Source organism: Eschrichtius robustus, chromosome 13 (assembly GCF_028021215.1).
Source record: "Eschrichtius robustus isolate mEscRob2 chromosome 13, mEscRob2.pri, whole genome shotgun sequence".
In the NCBI taxonomy this organism is placed as follows: Eukaryota; Metazoa; Chordata; class Mammalia; order Artiodactyla; family Eschrichtiidae; genus Eschrichtius; species Eschrichtius robustus.
This window is the reverse complement of record NC_090836.1, coordinates 15,278,089-15,292,383: the sequence shown is the minus strand read 5'-3', so window position 1 is coordinate 15,292,383 and position 14,295 is coordinate 15,278,089. Positions and strand designations below refer to the sequence as shown.

General features: G+C 34.5%; 1 protein-coding gene across 3 annotated transcripts in view; it reads right to left on the bottom strand.

Annotated features, from left to right (window-relative positions):
• The window catches only part of PIK3C2G (phosphatidylinositol-4-phosphate 3-kinase catalytic subunit type 2 gamma), a 346,938-nt gene extending 333,070 nt beyond the window's left edge, over positions 1-13,868 (bottom strand). For 2 of the 3 annotated variants that reach the window (XM_068560099.1, XM_068560101.1), the window contains exons 1-3: positions 13,203-13,868; positions 8,466-8,548; positions 4,706-4,863 (exon numbers count right to left, since the gene is read on the bottom strand). In XM_068560099.1, the coding sequence (XP_068416200.1) occupies positions 4,706-4,863; positions 8,466-8,548; positions 13,203-13,868 (907 nt within the window). The remainder of the gene's footprint in view (positions 1-4,705; positions 4,864-8,465; positions 8,549-13,202) is intronic. The other variant, XM_068560102.1, reaches the window with a different exon arrangement.
• Positions 13,869-14,295: the final 427 nt, after the last annotated feature.

The following is a 14,295-nucleotide window of genomic DNA, read 5'->3' as shown; positions in this document are numbered from 1 at the left end:
ATTACCCTTAGGGATTTGGGAAATGCCAAAAAGATTACACAGTGAGTGCTAAGTGGCAAGCCAGGAATCTAAATCTGTCATCTTCCAAAGCCTGTGCTTTTAATAATTCCACATTTTCACAACTCATCACTCTTCCTTTCCTGTGTAGGAATCACCCCAGGTTCTGTCTTGGACAACGTTATAATGACCTTGAAGAACATGTATTCTCTTTCTCCACCTTCTCTGGGACTCAAAGTGTCAGCATATTATAGGGTAAAGTTTGTTGCCTTCTCATATTCACATTCCATAATATCCCCCTACCAAACTCTTACATGCATATGCCATTTAATAGTGGCCAGAACCATGCTGACTTGGTACGATTATATTTGTCTGTGAAATATTTTTCTAATTGTAAATGATAAATCGTATGGGATTCATTTATTATTATATGTGATAATGGAAATTATCTGTTATATATATTATCTATCTATCTATCTATATCTCCATGCTTTCAACGTGATCTTGAATGAAAGTTAGTGCAACAGATTGTACTGATGATCCTTAATGAGGATTTGAACAGCATACTGCAAACACTTATTTGCATTTATTTGAGTTGAGTTTTGTTGGCAATTATGTGTTTAATTTGCTGTGACTTCTTTTATACTGCCACACCTTTTTGTTTGGGAAAGGTTTTTGACACAGACTGGTTCATAAAAAATAGTGCAAGTGATATTGTTGGACTTGCCATGAAGAAAAAAACTGAAGAGTATTATAATGTCCGATTTAAAAGTGTAGGTTTTACGGTAGATCAAGTTGTTACCAATAAAATGGTTGGAGAAACAAATGGTAAAGATCATCATAGGAATTAGAGATTGTGGAAATGCCCTGACACAGAAGAGAGTATATTAGACATGCTACTGCTTGGGAATATTAACTGAAATAGTATGAATTGAAGCTAGAAGAAAATATGGCCACAGGCAAAATCATGACTATAAAGGCTTTGACAAGAAGGGGAGAGCATTGCCAATATAAGATGGCAGGAAAATATCTCTAAAGACACCAGTTTATTTTAATTCATTTGACTTTTCTGTTTCCAGGACTGTGTCCCCTATGCTATTTGGGGCATGCATGCATTCATTATTTCACTACAGTCATCTTTGCGGTTTACATGAAAGACTCCATAATCCAGTTTCTAGTTATTACTCCTCTCCTGTGCTTTGGTGTGATATCTCCTACTATTTGCTTCATGTTACTTTTTGGTTGTCTCATTATTGCTTCAAATTCAGCATGTCTAAATCTGGAATTATCATTTTTCTCCTTGAACCCAAACATTAAATGTCTATGAGTTAAACTTCTCATCCATATTGTAAGCCAACAAGTACTATGGCTTCTTTTAAGTAGACTTTATACCTGTATCTTCAATTTGACAGCTAATATAACACTTTTTCCAGTTTCTCCTAGTCTCCAACTTCATACAATCCTTCTCAATCTGTTGACCATATTGCCTACCATACTGAAAAGACTAAGGCCCATTTGAGATTCTTTAATTATGCTACTCTGCACCTTAAATCTAGTTTTCTTATGCATCCTTCTCTATCCCTTTACACCTCTTGATTCATAAGTATCACTGCTTTTTACTGCATCTTACTTCTTCACATGTGATCCTTCCATCACTGGTTTCCAGTTCCAGCAATTTAAAGCCCCTCTCTTTTATATATTTAATACCCTCCACTCTAAAGATGCTTTTGTCTTTTCTTTAGGATGTTTTGTTTCTATTTAATATTCCAGTAAAATCACTCCTCTTCCATTCTATTCCCTTAATATAGTATCTTATTTATTTATTTATTTTATTTATTTTTACCTCCTCATTACTGCCAAATTTCTTTAAAGTGTAGATAACTTCTGCAAATCATTCTCAATTACTCTTTAATCTTGCAAACTGACTTCTACTTCTACCACTTTGCAGGTCACAAACAGCTTCCTAATACTGTTCCAACTATGTGTCATCTAAATCTAGAAGGTAGTTGAAAGTAAAGACACTGGCTCTAGAGTAACTTTGGAATTGGAAAAAAGGACAGGGCAATCATCTTCATTGAAGTGATAGCTGAAGACTGTAGAACAGAGAAGTCCTTGTTCAAAACACCTGCTCTTCCAGAAGGATTCTATTTTCTCACTCTGGGAGAAACAGAATTCTCTTTGGATGAAAACCTCTCATTGTCTCCTCCTCTTTGCTTATCTAGATTTCATTATTCCTGAAGTTTCTAGCAACTTATTGGTCATTCTTGAAATACTTTTCAGACTTCTGTTCTCTAGAGCACACCTATATTATTAGTAAAACGCTCATTTAAAGTGGTGAAGGGATCACAGTTTTGGCATAAAGATTAGCTTAAAGTGAAAACATTTGAAAACTTATCTTCACTTTTCTTATCTGACTATAGCCAAGACTCCCTAATACAGGTGCTATCAACTTTCTTCTGAGAGAGTTTCCTGCAACTTTGGGAAGGAGACCGACTGCCCATCCATTAGCATAAAAAGATATCTATGTATTTCCTTACTGAAGCTCTAAACACGCCCCTCCTCACACACACTTTTACATTAACTTTTTATGTAAACCTTTACCTCTGGGTTTCATCAGGTTACTCATTACTGAGTAACCCCTGCATGTATGTATAAGGAAACCTTGTCTTTTGTCCTGTTAATTTCTCTATTGTCAGTTGTGTCACAGCCTAACCCCTCTTCAAATTTAAATGGGCAGAAGACAAATTTTCCTCCTAATAGCAGCATATGCTACTCTGTATATTTTCATAAATGTGTCCTCTCCCCTCCCCTGCTTTTTCCTCCTTCCCCTCTAATCATCCCTTCCTCCCCCTTCTTCTTATAGACCCTTTTACTATCTTTGAGGCCACAGACATCCTCTTTACCACTGTACATCTCTAACACTAAACACAATGACCTAATCACTTTACTGAAACTTCTTATAAAAGTCAAAAATGGCCTCTGTTTTGCCAAATCTAATATTGGAAATTAAATATTATAAATTGGAAGATTAAGAGTGGTCTCCCTCGTTCATAATTATTTCCTCTTCTCCAGCAACTGAAGTCAACATAACCCAGATGCCATTCTGATTGCATCAAGGTACAGCACTATTGATCTTGGCTGTGCAATCAGAACTCTGGTTTTAGAAATTTGAAAGTGGATCTGAAAGCAGCTCTTCTGCCCCTTTCCTGTTTGCCCATTTCTATTCCCCTCTAACCTTGAAAGAACTTAATTAACCTGTTGATTCTTTTCCTAGATAAAAAGAAGTAAGATAAAGAATTAAGTAGTTAAAGAATGACTAGTTCTCTACCCGCAATGGCCTCCTTAGCAATCCTGCAGGCACATCACACAGGCAAGATAACATCTGAAGAGAGAGTCAGCCTGCCTGCACAGAATGGAGAACAATGCATAACCCAATCTCCTGCCTCCACGATTCACTGAGATTCTTCCTCCCCTTTTTTGCCTTTAAGAACTGTCATGGCTGAGCAGAATCTTTGGAGTTGGTCTTGGAACATGAGTCTACCTTCTCCCCAGATTGCTGGCTTTTCTGGTTAAAACACCTTTCCTTTCTATTGACGTTTGCCTCTTGATTATTGGTTTTTGAGCAGCGAGCAGCCAAACCTGAGTTTGGTAACAGATCCAATGGGGAGGTTGAACTTTCTTTCTTAGATCGCTGGCCAAATAGCATTTAAGCTTGAGAGCTTAGCTTTCCATGTGTTGCAGAAAAGTAAGGGAAATGAGTCAGCAGAAAGCAAGAGAAACATAAGAAGCAATTATACAGAGAGGAGATGAGGTGAGAGACATACAGGAATTTTGGACTGCCTGTACATCAGTGTTTTATTCCCAAATCTTTGCTGAATTCCTACTCTTAAATTCTATAAGAAATCCCTGTAATCTTTAATTTTTTTTTTCTGCTTACATCAGCAGGAGTTGGTTTCTGTTAGTTTCAAACCAGATGGTCCTAACTAATATTCCCACATAACATTGTTATGTTTGCAGTCATCTGTACTAAGTCGGAGCCTTGGCTAGAGTAAGAAAGAAAATAAAGCAAAATACAGTGATAATAATAATAATGAAAAAAATTTATTGGACCATTATTTGTCAAGAAACAGCAGTTGATACATAGAAACTTGGTAGCAACTAATGTGTGAAGAACTAATATTGTTTTGCAAAATGGTTGATGGTAACAGTGAAATAAATATTAAACAACTTTAAAGAGATTCTAAAACTTTAGAGAAATGAGAATCATCTGGTGAGTTTGATAAAATACAGGTACCTGGCATCCATCCAGAGACTCCGATTCAGTAGAGCTGCTAACTATGCTGGGCTGTACAGGGCTATTATAGTTCTCACTGTGGAGATAGAGTCTGTGTAACAGCCATTTTCACTTACATATAGTCTTTATCTAGAATCTTTTTGAAATTTAGCTTTTATTTTTAATATGCTAAAAACTTGCTATACTTGCTATTTCATAGCAGGAAAATAAGGTGTCCTGGGGTGAGCTCTGAAGAGAGTTCTAAAAAACAATAGCCAAACAAATGTTAAAAGATTTCCAGCTGTTTTCCTCTTACTTCACTTCAGGGCAAAATACTAGCTAATACTGCTTCTTTTAATGACTTCAGTCTGTGGACTCAAGGCAGCTTATACCAGCTTTATGCAGATTTTTATACTTATTTGCAAGATTGCTTACCATATGGCATAAAATGAAGTTGTTGTGTTGAGTCATCAGTAAAAATATTTATATTAACCTTAGTATTAGAAAAGAACTTGTATGGAAATGCTGTAGTCGTGCTCCAGATCTTCCCCGAATTGGAATTAATGTCAGCTGCATGATATGTTTCTCTTATTCTGAAAAATATATGTGAAAAAATACTTAGGACAAGATTATAAGAAACTTCATGCAGGGTTTGCTATAGAAGATTTGAAATATGAAAATAACCAGCAGCTGAGTTGTGGTATAGTGCTATTAGCTAGGCTAGATTGGTAAAGATTACAGTTAAACCAAAAGCAACTGTAAAGCTCTGGTCTTTACGTTTTCCCTGGGGCACCTCATTTGAAGCAATTAAGAATACATTGTCACTTATAAAACATGAAAATTCACTCTGAACAGTGATTGCTTGCTTCACTGACATTGCCTTTTGAGGCATGAACTCCTCCCCTTGGTTTTGGCTCATGCCTTTGTCAAGGCAGAAGTCACTCATTTATTATTTATTCATTTATTGATGAATAAATTCTCTTGTGTGTGTCAAATTGGTAAACACCATTCTTGGCAGCCCATTTTCTTTAAATTTGGGTTGTTACACAAATCTTTGGCTTTTACGTAAATAATTGAGCCCAGAAGTCATTTGTACATTCTGAACAATTACTGTGTCAGAAAGTTAGAGAATTGGAAAATAGTTTATCCTTGGAGTCAGAAGCCTTGAGTTTGAATACTGACTCTTTTTTAATTTTTAAAAATTTTTTTAACATCTTTATTGGCATATAATTACTTTACAATGGTTTGTTAGTTTCTGCTTTATAACAAAGTGAATCAGCTATACATATACATATATCCCCATAACTCCTCCTTATATTCAGTAGTTTTATGGTCAGAGGCAAGTTATATGACCAGTTTCTTTGTTTGCACAAATGAGGATATTTATATCTACTTTAAAGGCTTATGAGAGAAAAGGCATATAAAAGACTTTTGTAGAATGTAGAGCAATATATCCACGTAATGTATCATAATTATCATTATATTATTACAGCTGAATCCCTGTAGAGCCATATTTTATGCCCACATGTAGAATTTAGCATAAAATTATTTGTAACTAGATATTTAAAATGCTTTTGATGATGAATATGAAGTCCTAGGGTTTTTTCTTTTTTTGTTAATTTTGCAGACCTCTAAACTTTGTAGTGCTTTTCCTGAATGAAAAATTATGCATTCTGTATATGCATTCTATGTAATGTATCATATATATTGCATCCTTGGCATTTATTCTAACTATTTTTGCAGCATTAAAGTAGTGTAGGCCCATTGAAGTAGCTCTATCTCTATGCCCTTAAACTCTACCAAAACATCCCCTCCTTGAGGGACCTCACAAATGGAAAAGTGTGTATACACCCAATGGGTCTGGCATGTATCAAAATCACCTTTTTTTCTGGGTTCCATCCCCAAAGTTTTTGATTCAGTAGATATGTGGAGGATTCCCACCCCCCCCCCCCCGCAATTTTTAGCAGTTTTCCAGATAAGCCGATACTACTGCTGCTCCAGAACTGCAGTTCAAGAACCACTGCTTAGGATAAAGGTAGGGGCCACTCTTCCTTGTTATACCCTACAACAAAGGTTTGAACTCCAGTTCTGAATTGAGGAGCTTTATGATCTAGCATTCAACCATATGATAAGGTACTACTCAATGTATACATACATGATTTAACCTTCTACCATTTTGGAGAGTTAAATTTAAAATGTAAATTCATGACTCATTCTTTCTTAAACCTTCGCTGAGCATCTACTGTGGGCCAAAAACTTTTTTCATGTGCTATGACATTTTATTGTATTTTTAATAAAAATATGACATATTTCTTGAGAGATGTGCCTTAAAAGTATGTCACAACAAGAAACCAAATCCCACAAATTGGAGAGCCTCTTTAAGGGTGTATGGCGGGAATTAGGTAAGGTTATTTAAATGTTAGAAAAAAAAACACTGATGAAATTGGATATATAAATCCATTCTATATGGCTTTCCAGAAATTTTGGAGACCCTCTTAAGAAACTTGGCTTTCAAATTCAGTTCTGTCTTCTTCTGAATTAAGAGCTTTGGATAGCACCTAGCACATATTAGGTCCTCAAAAATACTTGCTATTGAGTGAATAGTGTGTTTGTGTACAAAATAATTATGCATATATAAATTTAATTATCTTTATATGAGTATTTGTCAACAAAAATTATAGAAAACCAAAACAATGTGTAAATATAACCCTTATCTTCTTTTTACTACTTTAAAGTTTATTATTGTTTGGTTGTCTTTTTTAGTACTCATGGTTACTTTGAAAGAAACCATTGGAAAAAAATTCCATTTAAGAATTTAAAAATGTACCATGAGCTACTGACAAACCATCACATAAAATATTTTCATGTCACTATTGCATTCACAAGAAGATTTCATCAAAGAATATTACATTCTCTTGAAAAAAAAAAGTGATGGGAGAGACTAATAATGAGTGTTTTTTGATGGAGCTATACCAGGTATTACCTTGTGATATTGAGAGAGCTATTTCTTACACTTAGAGGGTAGAAATTATCGCATCTTAGATTTAAAGTGTCAAGTTCCTGGCAATGCTTGTCAGGTTGTTACAGTGGGTAGCTCATTCCTGACAGAATCAATATTTATAGCTGTAAAGATCCTAATTAGGAATCCAAAGTGCCATTTAAAATATTCTTCTGTGAACTGGAGCAAGAAATTAATTAAAGATTGAATATAGGTTCATGGATTTGAACCGCTTTGTTTTGTATTTTGTATGTGTGCCTTTCGGTTCTTCCAATATGGTGACAAGTTTTTTAACTTGACTTTGCTTTTTTGTTTGCTTGCTTGTTCTTCATTTGAATATCTGCCATGCATTGACTAGTTATTAGGCATTCAGATAGCCTTTTAAGGTAGTGATTAAATAAATGACTCAAATCTTTAATCCCAAATGATTCTTTAGCAGGCCGCTGCTATAGCTGATAAATAAGCTAATGTTTATTTATATGTATATTTATTATATTTAAAACAGCCAAAAAAGGATAAAAATCAAGATAACTAAAATGTAAGTGCATTAATTTTTCAAAATTTTCAGGAATCTTAGCAATAGAAGAGATGGCATTATATAAATTTTAATTGATAATAAGAGATTGGTCTTTAAAAAAGAGGCATCTACCTTTATAAGTTCTTTTTTTAGATTAGCAAAAAGCGGATCTGGGATCTGGGATCCCCTTGTGATCAAATTTGTTTTTCAGTGGACAAACACCCATGCACTTGTTCAACATTCTGGCAGCCCATTCAGGGTAAGATTGAGTTATTAAGCAGAAGGTACTCTCATCATTCTAAATAGTATATCCCAGGTAAGAAGGATAAATCTATGCTAATTTGGGACAGAGCCAAATAAGTCAGTCACTTATGTGCCATTAAATGAGAAATTAATTCACTGCAAACTAAGCTATCAACAAACAGCAAGGGCAAGACTGAAATTGTAAAACATTCGTCTGTAGCCAAATTTTCAGGGGAAAAATTTATTTGACTATAAACAACAAAAGCAATACCAGAAGTTGATTAATGAACTAATTTGTCATAAATTTATACTTCTATGTTAAAAAATTATAGAGCTTTAACATTTTATATGCAAGATTAATCAGTTCAGCGATGTTAAAATAGACAAATTTATGCAGGTACAGAAATTTCTAAGTTCAATGGAATAGCAACACTTACTTTTTTACTTTGTTGCAAAAGGAGGCCAGACTTCTATTACTGCCCTCAGGTACTTCAACCAGCTGAATGGAACAACCTGTCAGCTTAAAATAAAAACTGTTAAATTAAAATAGCTTGGTGTGGAGAAAAGATTAATACAATTCTAAAATTTTTATTTTGTTTTAAAAAGCCATTATGTTTTTAATTTTATTTTTAAAAAGTTTACTGAAGCAATACATATGGAAAAATACATAAATTTTAAATATATAATTTGAGTTTTGAGGAATATATGCAACTGTGAATATTAATATCCAATCAAAAAATATAGAACATTTCTATCACTTTAGGAAGTTCCCCCATATCTCCTTCTGTCAATCTGAACATCTATTTGGTAACTGTTAATTCAGATTTCTATCACCATAGATTAATGAATGTGCTCTTTTGTTTCTGGCTTCTTTCATTTATTTTATTTTATTTTATTTTTTTAAAATTTATTTTATGGCTGTGTTGGGTCTTCTTTTCTGTGCGAGGGCTTTCTCTAGTTGTGGCAAGCGGGGACCACTCTTCGTCGTGGTGCGCGGGCCTCTCACTATCACGGCCTCTCTTGTTGCGGAGCACAGGCTCCAGACGCGCAGGCTCAGTAATTGTGGCTCACGGGCCCAGCTGCTCCGCGGCACGTGGGATCTTCCCAGACCAGAGCTTGAACCTGTGTCCCCTGCGTTGGCAGGCAGATTCTCAACCACTGCGCCACTAGGGAAGCCCCTGGCTTCTTTCATTTAAATGATATATGTTTTAAAATTTATGTTGTCATATGTATCAATAGTTCATCTTTTTTTATTGCCTATTAGTAGTCTATTGCATGAATATTCCATAGTTTGTTTATCCATCTTCCTGTTGATAAACAGTTGTGTTGTTTGTGGTTTTGGGGTATTGTAAAGAAAACTATTAATTTTCATATACAAGTGTGTTTTGGACATGTGCTTCACTTCTTGTGAATAAATCCATAAACGGCTCAGTTAAAGAAATAATTTTGCTTTATGTATTTTGGAGCCATTATTAGGTACATCTACATTTAAATTTATTAAGTCTTCCTGATTGACTGTTTTATTATTATGAAATGACCCTTTTCTTTCTCTAATAAAACCCTGCCTTAAGCTTCGTTTTCTGATATTAATAACCACACACAGATTTGTTTTGCTGGTTGAATGTTAAATATTTTTACTTTTTTTAAACTTTCAACCTGTCTGTGCCTTTGTTTTTCAAATTTGACTCTTGTAAAAAATAAAGCCTTTCTTTTTTATCTAGTTTGTCAATTTCTCCCTTTTATTTGGAATATATTTAGTATATTTATGGGTATTGTTAGATTTAAGACTGCCATGTTCATATGTGCTTCTAGTTGTTTCTTCTGTTTTATTTTGTTCTTCTATTTCTCCTTCCCTGATTTTTGCAGTTTGATTTTTTATCCCATTTTATTTAATTTCTCTGTTGGATTTTTAGTTTTTCTTCTTTGTACTATATTTTTAGTGATTATACTAGCTTAGAACTTACAATATGCATCGTAAATATTTCACAGTTTACTTAGAGTTAATATTGTGCCACTGCATTTAAAATGTAAGAATTTCCAATAGCAGATAACATTTACCCTCCCTTCATCTTTTATTCTCTTGTTGTCTTTTATCTTTTGTTTACGTATACAACTCTGACAATGAAATGCTGTTTTTTTGCTTTAAACAGTCAGCTGTCTTTCAAAAAATTAAGATAAAAGTAGTTTTTCATATTTACTAACATATCTACCATTTCTGCTGCTCTTTTTTCCTTTCTAGATTCCATCTGGTATCATTTTCTTTGCATCCAAAGACTGACTTCAGTTTTTTTTGTGTGCATGTGAGCTGACTGATTTCTCTCAACATTTGTTTATATGATAATATATTTATTTTAAATTTTCAAGCATGTACTCAATGAGTTATAGAAGTATGGATTCTTTTCTTTTTTTATAGAGCTTTAAAAATGCTATTCCACTGTCATCTGGCTTCCATCGTTTCTGATGAGATAATGCTTTAATTCAGATTGTTGTTCCACTGCATGAAATTTTTTTTCCCCTTTCTGCCACCTTTTATGATGTTCTTTTCAACTTTGGTCTTCATATGTTTGAGTATAACATGTCTACATGTGGTTGTCTTTGCATTTATTCTGTTTGGGATTTATTGAGTTTCTTAAATCTGTAATTTGATATTTTGTACCGAGTTGGAGAAAATTTCAGAGCATTATTTCTTCAAATGAATTTTTCTCTCTTTCCTTTCCTCTCCTGCTAGCATTCCAAAATTATCCAAATATTAGGCTCCTTATCTCCTAAGTTTCTTAGTCCCTGCTCACTTTTATATAATTCTTTTATTTTCTCTTCTTCAGTTTGGGTAATTTCTATTCTTTTTCTTTTTTTTCTCTTTTTTAAGTAAGTTTATTTATTTTATTTATATTTATTTTTGGCTGCATTGGGTCTTCATTGCTGCGTGCGGGCTTTCTCTAGTTGTGGCGAGCGGGGGCTACTCTTCGTTGCAGTGTGCGGGCTTCTCATTGCAGTGGCTTCTCTTGTGGAGCACGGGCTCTAGGTGCGCGGACTTCAGTAGTTGTGGCTCATAGGCTCAGTAGTTGTGGTGCATGGGCTCAGTAGTTGTGGCACATGGGTTTAGTTGTTCCATGGCATGTGGGATCTTCCCAGACCAGGGCTTGAACGCGTGTCCCCTGCATTGGCAGGTGGATTCTTAATCACTGCGCCACCAGGGAAGCCCTATTCTTTTTCTTTCAAGTACTGTTTTTCCCCTGTCATCTTATATCTGTTTTTAAGCACACCCAGTGACTTTTTAACTACAGATAATATATTTGTATTACTAAATTTTCCATTAGTCTTTGTTTGTTTTTTCATAGTTTCTAATTTCCTTCTGAGATTCCTCATTTGACTACTCATTATGTTCATCTTTACTTCATCTTCTTGAACATCGTTTTAATAATCTCCTTAAAGTCCCCATCTGTTAATTCCAACATCTGTTCTATCACAGAATCTCTATTCACTGGCTTATTTTCTTGATTATGGTTCAGAATTCCCTGTTCTTTATGCATCTGTGCGTTTGTTATTAAATGTTGGATATTGTAGATGACACATTAGGAATTGTTTTTACAAAGTGCAATTTTTCTCTGGTAGGCAGGCAGTTAAGATCGTTTTGGTCTTGTCAGCCTCGATTTTATTTTTTTGTGGGGCCACATGTAAGTTAATAGGTAGAACATTTACTTTAGAGCACAATTTTTACCCTTAAGAGATAGCTTTGTGTGATCTCAAATGAATGCCTGAAGTTCTCAGCTCAGTGTCTTCTCTCGCTGGGTCAGAACTTTGGCACTGCATAACTTCTACTTGTGTGTGGTGAACACAACCTCTTGGCCAATAATCTGTAGTAAATCTCACATAGACTCCTGACCCCCCACGCATTGCATAGTTCCTTCTGCGGTGTGCCCTACGAATTACAGCTTCCTTTGCAGCCTGGAACTGCAGTCTCTGCCTCCTCAGTTTAGTGATACTGCTGCTCAAATTGGGCTCCACTAGTCTGCCTAGCAGCAGGAAAGAGCCCTGAAGACACCAGGATGATCATAACAACACGTTGGTGTTTCCCTTCTCTTAAGGATTGATGTCTATACTGGCTGTTGTTCAATCCTGAAATCAGTTGCTTCATATATTTTGTCTAATTTCATAGTTGTTTTCAGTGGTAAGGGAAAGTTTAGTACTTGTTACATTGTCATGATCAGAAGTAAAGGTTCCTAAAATTCATGCACTTTTAATTCAGATCATTTGAGGTATTACCTCTTCTGCAAGTGCCTCAGACACAATTAGTTGTTTCTTCTCTTATGAACTCATCCTGTCTATTATTTTACTGTGTTGCCATTATTGGTTTACAGGTTGATTTAAGCAATATGCTATTGCTGAAATCAGGTATTATGCGTTTTCTTCTTTGCATTTGTTATGCCTAATCATATATAGTTTGAGAATATGATAAATAGTTGTTGAATAAATGAAAAATCCTCTTGTCTAACCCTGTAAATTACAGCTGAAATAATGTTTCATCATTTTACTGTTTAATTCTGGTTTCACTTGTGTTTAGACTCCGTATAAGCAGAGAAATGTTCAAATATTATACAAGAACCTCTGTGGTTACTAAATGATTGGAAAACTACTAATGAAACCATCAGGATGAATTGCACAATGATTACTTAATTTCCTACTCTTGGAATGTTCCCAAAAGAAGTTGCCTGCCAACAGTATAATTTAGTAGCCTCTGAGTAAAGGGACATTTTTCCTACCAATAATGATATGAAGTTTTAATTCATGGTAATATAACTCACAATATAAATGTAATGAAATGTATGTATGTTTCTATGTGTGCATAACGACACAATAAGAATAGAAAATACTATCATTTAAACCTCCAACTATGATATTTTTATCCAACAAAATGTAAATACTATAACATTTTATTTAGTTTTGATGAAACCAGAACTTTAAAAATATTATAAAAAATTTTCTCTTTCTTTAGAAAAAATCATTAATTCAGGAACACGGAATTTGTGAATAAGTTTTTTTTTCCCCAAAAGTATTAATAATATTAATACATTCCCCTAATTAAGGTTAGTTACTCTCATTACCAAATTAACCCAGCACATTATTGAATGATTCTTTCAGATTCGTATTTTTAAGTTGACATATATGACACATACCTCTTTGTTCTTTGGCCATGTACTTTCCCAGGTCCTGGGTAGAAAAGAACCTTTGAAGAGCATCAGAGATGGTTCCACAATGTTCATATTTCTATTGCTTTTATTTTCTTCTTTTGGCATCAAGTCAGTTGAGAAGGATGGATATATAGGAGGAATGCTACATTCAAATCCTATATGGTAGTTATCCAGTTCACTCCGTGAATTAATTTCATCCACACTAGTGGATGATGGAGGTAAAATATTGAATCCGTAATCATCAGCACCATGGTATTTTCCTCTGGGGTTTCCCCAAAAGCTTTCTATATTTATGTTTTGAGGATTTGGTAGCATGGAATGCCTAAAACCAATTACTCCTGTTTTATTAACTTGGTGACAGGAGAGTTCTGTGCTTTTAGAAGTGAATTCATTCAAGGATATTTGGTCTGCTTCATCTAATGAATGCCTTTTTGAGTCCCAGTGTGGTGCACTGGGCACAAAAATGGTGTTTTCTTCAATTTCTCTCTGATTGAGTGGGATTTTATTACTGATCTCATCTACTACATGATCAAAACCCAGACTGGTATGGCTAGGAAAAAGAGGTTGATTTACAGAGTGAAATTCTTGGTGCTTTTGCTGCTTTTCATGTGATTCACTGGGATTTAGATCTGTTTTCCAACAATATGCCATTCTTTATTTTATGTAACTGAGAGGGTTGACTCTGTTCCAAATATCTCCTAGATGATATTATAAAAGATGATAGGAATTTTCCTAGAAAAAGCATACAAGGAAACAAAAAAAACTTTAATTAGAAATAAAAGAGCTTGCAAGAAAGAAATATGTTGAGTAAATACAAACAATTGTTATGAAGTTTCTCCTTAGCAAATGAAATAATTCCATGAGTAATATAAAACTCCATCAGGGCTCACAATATTAAAGTCCGAGGGGGAGTATTGACTTCAGAGACATTCATGAAACTCCTGTGATAGAAAAATAAGTCCACTTCAATTATGACAGGCGTTTCATGAATCAATCCAAAGACAATATTCCCCTTTGGACTCCTTTTCCTACTGAAAATTCAGTTGCTGACAGCAGCATTATCTCCCTCAGTATTCAG